The following is a 10,430-nucleotide window of genomic DNA, read 5'->3' on the forward strand; positions in this document are numbered from 1 at the left end:
ACACACACACACACACACACACACACACACTACAGAAGATATCTACATCATGCTGCTGGGGAGTAGCTCAGCTCTGAGCATTCGCCCAGCATGCAGAAATCCCTGGATTCAACCTCCAGCAGCATCTTATAAACCAAACAAGAGATCTCACACCACGATCCCAGCAATCAGTTGTTAGAGACAGGAGGATCAGAAAGTTCAAGGTTATCTTTGGCTACATAGTGAGTCTGGGGCCATCCTGTGACACATGCAACCCATCTCAGAGAGGAAAATGCAAAACAGTATCTCATCGAGCTGGTCCTCTCTCCATCTCCCTTCCTCTGTCCCTCCACTAGCTGACTCCCTCAGTACAGCCCTTGACTGTGGGAAGTGATCTCTCCCCAGGGAGGGAAGAACTGTGAAGTCCTGGGGGAATCAGCTAATGCTGATGGCCTGACCTTGGGGAGGACCTTGGGGAGGATGTAATACAATAAATGAGTGTGACATGGTGCCTGGTGCCCTTGACCCTGTCAAGTGCTCATTTTTCTTCCCTTGCCAAGTGTCAAACACAGGTCGCGTGACTGTCAAATGTCTGTGGCACTAATTAATTTTTTTTTTTTTTTTTTTTTTTGCAAGGAGAGGGTCAATTGGAGACTAAGTCTTTTACTTATGTGACCCAGGATGGCTTCAAATTCAACATCCTTCTCCTCCAGCTTCCCGAGTGCCGTTGTACCTAGCTGGAGAAACTGAGTCTGACCAGAGAAGGTGAGAGTGCAGAGGGACTGGCCACTGCACGGTGAGGAGCACGTTTCAGACTCAAGCACGGGAAGGATGCCTTTCATGTGCTTCCATCCTGTACCATCTCACACTAGAGGCTGGCCCCAGGAACAAGGAGGGTGGAGAAGGCTGTGGAGCTGAGGTGGAAGGGAAGAAGTCCACAGAGACAGAGGTCTGAGCAGGTGTGGACCTGGCCTCTGACTGCACCACTCACATGGGGGAGGGGTCTCTATGCTCGCCACATGCAGGAAGAGGTAGTCCTCCCCCCTGTCTCTCTGACATGGATCAGAGGAGTAAGCAAGGCCAAGGGAGATGGGAACCATGTGACCTTGAAATTGGATGTCACCTCTCCTTTCCTTCTACATATAATGAAACTGGATGCCACCTCTCCTTTCTTCCTGCAGATAATAATACTGATAACAGAACACGTCATAAATGGTCACCTTCAGTTTTTTGGTTTAAACTGGACTATCTAAATGTTCTGGGTAACGTCAGGGACCAAACCCAGGACCTGAGAACGTAAGGTTAAGATAAAATAAACACTCTCGGCACAGTGCTCAGTACACAACAAATGTCACTGGGTCGTGGGGTCACTGTCCCCTCCCAAGATCAGCCTGTAGGTGCACGGTTAAGTCTGTAACATTATAAGCAAGAGGCTTCTCACAGTGACTCAGGGAGAAGGCCCATGGCTGCCCCAATGTTCATCGAAAGCATGCTAGGTGGCAAGCCGCCTTGTCCCCTGCTCAGCTCCCACCTTGTCAGCCAGTTGCAGGGAGGACAGCAACAGTAATCAAATGTGCATCATCCTCTGGGTGCGGGGACCTTCCCACCCCATCACCTCAATGGGCTTCATCATCTCCAGCAACAGGAAAGAATGGCTCAGGAAGGTGGAGTGTCTGCTGAGCATCAAACAGCTCCTCCTCTGGGTTCCAGTAGTGAAGTGTTCTCTCTCTTCTTCTCCCCCTCCCGTGTGTGTGTGTGTGTGTGTGTGTGTGTGTGTGTGTGTGTGTGTGTGTGTGTGTGCATGCATATGCTTTCAAGGAGAGGCCAGAGGTTGATTTTAGATACTCTGCCTCCCTCAATCACTGTCCTTATTTTGGGGGACAGGGTCTCTCTGAAACTGGAGCTCTACGATTTGGCTAGACTGGCTGGCCAGGGAGCCTCCTGCTTCTGCTCCTCCAGCATTGAGATTGCAATTGTTTATCACCAACTAGGTTTTCTGTGACTTCTGAGGATCTTGACTTGAATCTCCACTGTTGAACTGCAAGCACTTCACGAACAGCCATTTCCTCAGCCCCAGGATGGCTCTTTCACACCACCACCACCCTGCCTCTCTCTTAGGCGTCACTTCTTCCTATGATCATGACACGTGTGCTTCCATAGCCATCGTGGGACCCGCAACTCTCCCTGGAAGCCCTCACACAGTCGGCTCCTTTGGGTTCTGCAGGGATAACTACAGAGAACCTTGGCAGGGCCACTCACAGCATCTCCTCAACCTTTTTTAGAAATAAAACTTAGAGACTTTCCGTCTTTTTTTCCTCATTAAAGAAAAGTAACGCAATTCACCGTGTATCTTTGCTTGGTCCCAAACCTGCTTATTAAAATAAAAACTCCTTCTGGGAAGCAGGAGCACACATGGTCGGCTCCCTGTGGAATGATCCGGGTTACGCGATTCTGAGGTGGAGAAATAGAATTAGATTCCCCTTCCTAATTCTACCCTCAGTGTCTCTTGGCCCGGCATTAATAAGGAAGATGGAAGAAGGTCTCATCCAGAGCTCTGAGCCACATTTCCCTGCAGCCCCTCATTTCCTCAGCCTCTGATTAGATTTTTAATCTTCTCTGCCCTTGAACTTCTCCTGCCTGCTCCACCTTCCTTCCCCTGGCCTGGTGGGGAGGGACAGAAGTCGAAGCAACCTAATGAATTCTCTAAGCACATTATGCTATGGCCGAAGAGGCCCCGAGCCTGTATCCGGGCATCCTCGGGTTCTCCAGACCCTGGAGTGCATTCAGCACCCTCTTTTCCAGGACGGTAGGGACCTCTGCCAGGCAGACCCCATATTCAACCCGCTGCCCCAGGGTTGTGTGTACAGGATCTGTGGAGAGGAAGGAGGGGACACTGAGTAGTAAGCCCCAGGCTGAGCTTGGAGGACCTGAAGAAGAGTCCTGGCTTTTCCATGATAGGAATTTAAAGTCCCTTAAAACAAAACAAAACAAAACAAAACAAAACAAAACAAAACAAAACAAAACACCCAATGCTGTTTTCTCCACTCCAGCATGGGAGACTGCAGTACCCATCAAAGTACTGAGTGCAGAGTTGATGTTTAACATAAACCTGAGCCACAGACCTCCCCAAGCCTCGTAAGTGCTAAAGGAGAGAAAGAGGCTCAGATTATAAAAAGATGACCATGGCTTAGACACAAGGAAGAACTTCCTGAAGGGTAGGGGAGCTGAACACCTGAAGTGAGGAGAGTGAGACTGGGGGATTTTAATTTTTAGTGTAAATTTATCTTATTATACTTTAAAAAAATAAAAACAGAATCTTGCTCTGTGGCCTATGAAGGCTTCCATCTATAGCAATCCTCCTGTCTCAGCCTCCCAAGGGCTAAGGTTACAGAGGAGCACCGCCTCACCCAGCTCTGAAATTTTCATTTTACTTAATTCAGATTTTAAATCTAAATAGTGAAAAGTGACTTGCATAGGTCAGCTTAGATCCAGAGGAACCCAGTTTGACAAACGCAAAGGAAATGCTGGTAACACACTGAACTACTTGCCAGGGAACCTGGATTTAAGCCTCAGCTCCACCACTTATTAGCTGTGCAACCCTAGACAAGGGACTCTCTGGAGTTCTCTTTCCTCAGTTGTACTGAAGGGACTTGATTCCTGTTCCCTCAGCCCTTGTTGAAGCCCTTCGTCGAGTCCCCGGCCTGAGAACAGTAACACACCCCATTCCCTACAAAGTCACTTTCCTGTATTAATTGCTTCAGCGCCCATGCTGACTGTCAGTGAAAGGGGCTGGCATGTTCCTGCCCGTGACCACGTGTGAGCCTTCACAGCGTATGCTTGCTGGAACCCCTCGCAACCCGCATCGTCACTCCAGGTCTGAGGGTCTTCAGCTCCTTGTAAGTCTAACTCAGGTCCTCAACCCTGGCCTCATTTTCGTCTACTCAAACTAGTTGCTCCTTAATGGTGACCCCAGGATTACAATGACCATTCTTCTGAGGCCGTTCCTCAGGGAAGAGATCTCCATAGTCCCTCGATGAAGGCAGGACCCAAGTCTACACTCCCTTATGCACCACCCATGGGTTTGGATTTCCTTCTTCAACCTCCTCTCATCTCCTATCAATATCCATGCTTAATGGAGTCAACTCCTCCTCAGACATAGAACCAGTCTCCCTTCTTTCCGTCCCCCTCCCTTGGCCTGTATCTCTCTTCCCTGTTCACCTGGGTTTTTTGAATCTTCCCAGGTTCATCTGAAGTCCCCCACCTAAGCCTGGAAAACCTTTCCTGGCATCCTCGGGCTCAGAGTATCTCCTCTCATCTCACACTCAGCACAGTTTGTCAGGGGACAGCTTACAGTGCAGGCAGTGGCCCTTCTCCTTTGTATCCACTTGGGGCTCTGAAGGAGCTTGGGCTATCTGGAGAAGACCTGTTTCTGGTTCTGCTGTATAAGGTTTAGACTGGGGGTGAGTCACTTGACCTCAGAGTCTCAACATCCTCAACTTGGAAGTGGGGGGTTGCCGTGCCTTGCAAACCCCTGGTTGGATGTGATAATTAGGTCCAGATAGAGCAAGCAGGGGAGCAGGTTTTGCCGAGTAAACAGTCAGGAGAGCTGGAGGATGAATACAAAGCATGCGTGTGGAGGCAGTCAAGGGTGAAGGTCTGCTGAAGTGTGTGCGTCTGACCTGTCCTGTGGTTTTGTTTCTAGATATTACTTGGACTCAAGGATAAAGCGATGCCTTGCTCAGAGCAGCTCAGACAGGTCCATGACAGGTCCTGGCAGATGAGAGCACACCTCCATAAATGAGCACGGCCCGTGATGACCCGCAGGGGTCAGGACAACGTGCTCAGCTCCCTTGTGCAGGTGACAGGCTAGGTTCAAGCACTGGCCACCAGTACACACCAGCCAGCGGCCAGCCTCTAACCGATAATAAGCAGGTAGACAGACGCCACCCGGACTCCATGAACACACACATGTTGGCTGACTCAAATTAGCTAAATCTCAATAAACCCTAAGTTTACGTCTCCAATTGTGCGAGAGGCACAGAAAACGCATTTCCAAGCCTGTGTTTGCAGAGAGAGAAAAGAAGAGGGTTTATCAGGGATTGACCTCGGACCTTGTTCCATCAGCAAAACCCGCTCTCCGGGGGAGGATGCTCTTCAGCTCATCAAGTACAAATGCATTCAATTTTGTATTCCCACCTCTCTCTCCCTCTCTCTTTGTATCTCCTTAACAATGAGGCTGAAAATGTGGGAATTGAGTTTGCAGATACAAAAAGACTTGGCAGTTGGCCAGTCTCCCTGCAACCTAGTTCCATGCCAAAGGGTGCTTATGGGCACTGTTTCTCTTTTACACATAAAGAAGAGAGAGAGAGAGAGAGAGAGAGAGAGAGAGAGAGAGAGAGAGAGAGAGAGANGAGAGAGAGAGAGAGAGAGAGAGAGAGAGAGAGAGAGAGAGAGAGAATTGATTGCATCGGTTTGTAGTCCAGACAGACTAGAATCCTACCTAGGGATGCCTCCTTCCTGGGTTGTTGCAAGCCTGGGTGCCCACAGCCTTGTAGAAGTGAACAAGGCCAGCCTGCCCAGACATGGAGCTAGCCCAGGAATACGTACATTCTGCTTTGGCACAGATGAGGCAGGCGGTGGTGCAGTTGAAGAAGTTCAGGATCCCAGCCACAGCCACGCTGATGTCCGTGTTGCTGGGGTGAAGGTTCAGGGTGGTGAATCTCTGGAGTTGGAACCTGACAAATTCCTCTGGGGCCACTTTGAAATGAGGGACCTGGAAAGATGAGCAAAACAGGACAGCAAGGAGAATCCAGGTCCAGAATGGACGCAGAGATCGAAAGCAGGATGGGTGACCCCGGGCTGGGTCTGAGCAGGTCTTCTTTGGCTTAACACCTTTGACACACACCAAGGGAAAAAGCAGCATTCAGGACCCGGGCTCCAAGTCCATGGGAGTACGACACGCACGGTACCATCCCTGGCAAGACCCAGAACAAGCCTCCTTTTGGCTAGAGACCTCAGTACATTCTCTGTCGTGTTAAGAGTGGGATCACTCTTGAAGTCCTTCTAAGACTGTAGTTAATAAAAATTGGAGCAGAGATGGCAGGAAGAGACACACAGTTCTCTATAGGTTAGAGAGGGGGCTTTTAATGCAACCCAACATAGCTGGTGTACAGTAGTTCCCAGAAAGCTTCCCGAGCAAGTCCCGGGGGGTATGGGGCAGCCGGTCATGTGCCTGAGGGGCCTTCAGAGCCTCTGGATGGAGCCAGGAGGACAAACATCTGCCCTGGATTCATCAGAGCAGTGTTGGCGTCCCACCACATCTACCAGCCATGTTTCTAGAAGGCGCCACATTCCTTCTCTTTGCTGGGATAGAGATATGAAGAGGCACCAATGGTGGCTTTATTGACAGCTTAGGCTATTTGGTAGGTAATGGGAAAGTTAAATCGTAATAAGCTGCCATCCTCCTTGATTTTATTCAGCCGCTCTCATCTCTGGTACCCAGAGCTGGGAAAGCTGACACTGAGCGTGAGTCTGTACTGATGCGAAAGCAAGCGAGATTGAAAGTGGACAGCAGGAAGAATTTCCTGATGATGGGGTGCTTGGCGTCTAGAATGGATTAGTCAGATGCGATTACAGAAGCTTCCGTTGCCCGTCTTTGCTCGGAGGCTCTGCTACAGGGGTCTGGGATGATGCTGTGATGGTCTCTATAGGATTCTACCATCTTATCCTTTTACAATTTAGAGAGGAGTCTGCCAGAGACCAGGGCTCTTTGGAAACTGAGATGGGAGAGAGCAAAGATCTAGTGAAATCCAAAGAGAAAATTACTGAACTCAAGGAGGCTTAGCCCCTGAACCATGGACAGAACATGACCATATTTTTTTTTCTCCCCAAGCAGGGACTGCAAGGTGCAGAATTGATAAAACCCTGAAGATGGAGGATGACTCTCAAGATCAGAGCTGACCCAGTGCATTTCACCAGGGCCTTTCCTCCTGCCTGCATTTTGTATCCCACACAACCCATCTAAAGGGAGTAACACACACACACACACACACACACACACACACACACACACACACACCTTGAAGGCAGGAGAGGTGACAAATGAGTCAGATGGAGGGCAAGGCTGGGGATGGGCCAGGTGCCCCGGCTCATTCAGATCCAGACCTTAGAGTCTCTGCCCTGACTCCTGCCTGGGTGACTGGCAGCCCACCGAGCTACAGCAGCAGTTGGCCAGAAGAGCTCTGCCCCTTAGCTCCTCCACGGTGGGGAGCCCTTAGAGACATTGATGAATCCATAGCTCCCAGCCCTGGATTTGAGGAAGGGCCCTTCAAGGAGGAGGACATATGGTTTTTGGAGTCTACAGACTGTTTTGTTTGTCTAGGTTCTACTGTGTGATCCTGGAGCAAACCATTTAACCTGGCTAACCTGCATCAAAACAGAGCGGACTTCAGGTGTTTCTGAAAGTCCAGGAGGAGAGAATGTGATTCCATGTCAGAGCAAAGCAGCCCAGAAATCCGCACGCAGTCAGTGCCCGGACAGTGCCTCGCTTCCCTCCCTTCCCTCTTCTCTAATTGCAGAAGTTTCCAGAGGCCCCTTTAGCTGTGTAACGGAGAGAGTGGGGTGGTCTCTCCAGGATGGACTCAAGTGTTCAATCACTAACGGGGGGCTCTCTGGAAGGCTGCTGGAGAGGCAGCCAGCTGCTCTGTGGCCTGGGCAAGGGTAGCGAGGCCCTCACCCTGATGGTTTGTTCTCTCTCTTGGAGAAAAATCAATCCATGATTGATTCATGGTTGCAAATTCGTCCCAGGAAGTCACCATGGTGGGGCTGAGGGGAGAGCAGGAGGCAGGGAGCAGCCAGCCATGGGGTCTCAGAAATATTAGCGGCGTTTAAAGGGCTGGAGCCCACGGCGAGGACTCTGTAGCTTTTCCTCAGAGACAGGCCTCATAAAATATTAAGCAAGATGCATAATCTGAGTGGCAGGCAAGGTCGCTCTGGAGAGAACATGGCCAGACAGAGGAGGGGTAACCGCCTGGCTGCTGTCTGGGCAGTGCCTCCTGGTTGGACTGTGCTGGACGCTGTAAATCAGTGGCTTCCATGGCCTCTGTCCTGAAAGGCCACACTGCGGATGGTCTCGCTAGCCAATGTGAAAGAGCTCCAGCTCTGAAATGGGGGCTCTTCTGGAGAAGGGGCCGGCCAAGGAAGGAGAGCAGGGGCCACTGAAGGGAGTGAGGTGGAAAAAGGGAGAGCAAGCAAAAGGAATCAAGCCAAAGAATGTGGGATGGGAGCTCAAAGACTGGCAACCTAGCTGGGTGAAGATCAGAGCCAAGGCTGGGGCGACAACCTGTGATACACCACACGGTTACCTGAAGCACAGCGAGAGAGGTTTAAATTAAACGTCAGCTCCTGGCTGAGCCTCTGACACACTGTGGCAGGACAGAAGTGGCTTTGTGGTCTGAGCTTGCCTAAGAAGCACCTTCCGGGGTAACTGAGCCGGGGTTGGGGGAGGGCAGTTCTGAAGGTCTGTGAGAAGCAATTCCAGTCTCAGAACATGGGGTGGTGAGGGCCGTAAAACGCTTAAACGTAACAGCTCTGAGAGGGGGTTAGAGAACCAAGGCCTAAGAACCAAGGGGTCAGTTCCAGGAAGCTGGGGAGGCAGAAACCTGTCTGTGACTCCCCGACTTTGGTAAGGGTGGTTTGCTCTGCGGATGTTAGGCCTTCACCAGCATCCGACGCTGCTCGAAAGCCAAGCCTCGGGTCCCTAGCACAAGTGGGAGATAGTGCTTCCTCCCCATGTTCCTCCCAGAGCCTGGGCTCCATCTGCTTCCTACATACTGATCCAGAAGAGCTTTGGGACATAGGGAGGCTGGTGCAGGGCAGGGATGAGGGATGGCGGGTGGGAGGGGTGGGGGTATGGTTGGTGTGCTGATGTGGGGATGTAGGGGGTGGGGGTAAGAGAGTAGAGAGGTAAGGGGGTGGAGGAGGAGTGGGAGAGTGTGGTCCTCTTGCCTATTGTCTTCTGGGCATATATTTGCAGGTGAAAGACCTGCAGCTTCTAAACGGGGCCCACAGTGATGCCTAGGAACAGCAGGCTCTCTAAAGTGCAAGTTGCTAGGAAACCTGTCTTCCAACATGGTTTTTGTCCCATGGACCGGAACCAGAGGAAATGGCCTCCACACTTTGGGCCCAGCCAGAGGTCATACCTGAACACCAACATCTCGCTTGGAAGAGCAAACGCGGGAGCCAATGAATGAGGAAAACAAAATAAAAGCTCTTCCCCATCCACTTAGAAAGCAGAGGCTTTTACAGTTTATTCTCGCAATAAAACGGAGCAGTGGCTTCTTCCTCCCAAGGCATTCTTCTCCAGAATCCCAAGGAGCAGACTGCCGATAGGCTGCCTACACCAACAGTGCAGAACTCAGGCCTCTGCTCCCACAGCCTCATGCCGGACCACCAGCCGCCATCTCTCTGCATCACAGAGAGGCCACTGCAGGCACTGCCCTGTACTGGGTCCTAAGACACTGAGCTTGGCTTGGAAATCCTGTGGTCAAATGTCTCCCCATCTTCTCATCACTTGGGAAAAGGACATGTCCACCCCCACCCCCCCAGGGGCCATTCTACCTCACATCTGCATTGATGCTGTCACTAACAGCTTGGTCTCCTTGACTCTTCCCGCGTTCAAGGATCCAGTCTACAGACACCATCCCCAAAGCAGCCCACACTCACCTCCTTCTCTCCACAGATGTTGCTGATGATGGAGCTGGAGGCTGGGCTGGACGATGGTCCCAGGACAGCGACCACACCCTTGGGGAGGATCTGACACACTGAAGCCAGGGCAAAAGCAGGATTAGGGAAGAAAACACGACGTTCAGATGATGCAGCTCAGGCTCTGCCCTGACTAAGTCCTTAGACCATTACCCAACACTCTCACCTTCTGCCCGTGTCCAATCCAGGCTCCTTTCTACCCCTTCTAAACCCAAGTCTCTCCTTCTCTCCCTGGTCTGCTAGGCTCTCCGACAGTTTTATTAGTGTTTATGGACAATATTAAGGGGGAAAATGACCCAGGTTATGACAACATATAGCCATAGCCAACAGGGGGTATAAATTGTCCACACCATCACCAAAGGACAGAGGTAATAGTGAATCCAAGGTGCCCCCCACACTCCTTGTCTGGTAGGCAGAGTGTTGGGGGACACAACTGCTGCAAAGGTGCAAGGCCTAGGTGGTACTGGAGTGGCGGCCAGCCTTCAATCTCTTAACACCTCAGACACAAAGACAGTTGAGGAGGAAGAAAAGATGACAATCAGGTGACCGAGGTAGCTAAGAGATGCCAGCAGAGAGGCGAAAAGCAGACAGGAAGTCAAAGGAGACAAATGAGAAAGAAGAAACAGAAAAGGAAGGAAGGAAGGAAGGAAGGAAGGAAGGAAGGAAGGAAGGAAGGAAGGAAGGAAGGA

At 51.0% G+C, this 10,430-nt stretch overlaps 1 protein-coding gene across 2 annotated transcripts in view; it reads right to left on the bottom strand.

Annotated features, from left to right (window-relative positions):
• Grik4 (glutamate ionotropic receptor kainate type subunit 4) overlaps positions 1–10,430 on the bottom strand; it is a 417,019-nt gene that overhangs the window by 142,404 nt on the left and 264,185 nt on the right. For both annotated transcript variants that reach the window (XM_021205965.1, XM_029543599.1), the window contains 2 exons: positions 9,703–9,800; positions 5,587–5,752 (listed from right to left, as the gene is read on the bottom strand). In XM_021205965.1, the coding sequence (XP_021061624.1) occupies positions 5,587–5,752; positions 9,703–9,800 (264 nt within the window). The remainder of the gene's footprint in view (positions 1–5,586; positions 5,753–9,702; positions 9,801–10,430) is intronic.

Source organism: Mus pahari, chromosome 10 (assembly GCF_900095145.1).
Source record: "Mus pahari chromosome 10, PAHARI_EIJ_v1.1, whole genome shotgun sequence".
In the NCBI taxonomy this organism is placed as follows: Eukaryota; Metazoa; Chordata; class Mammalia; order Rodentia; family Muridae; genus Mus; species Mus pahari.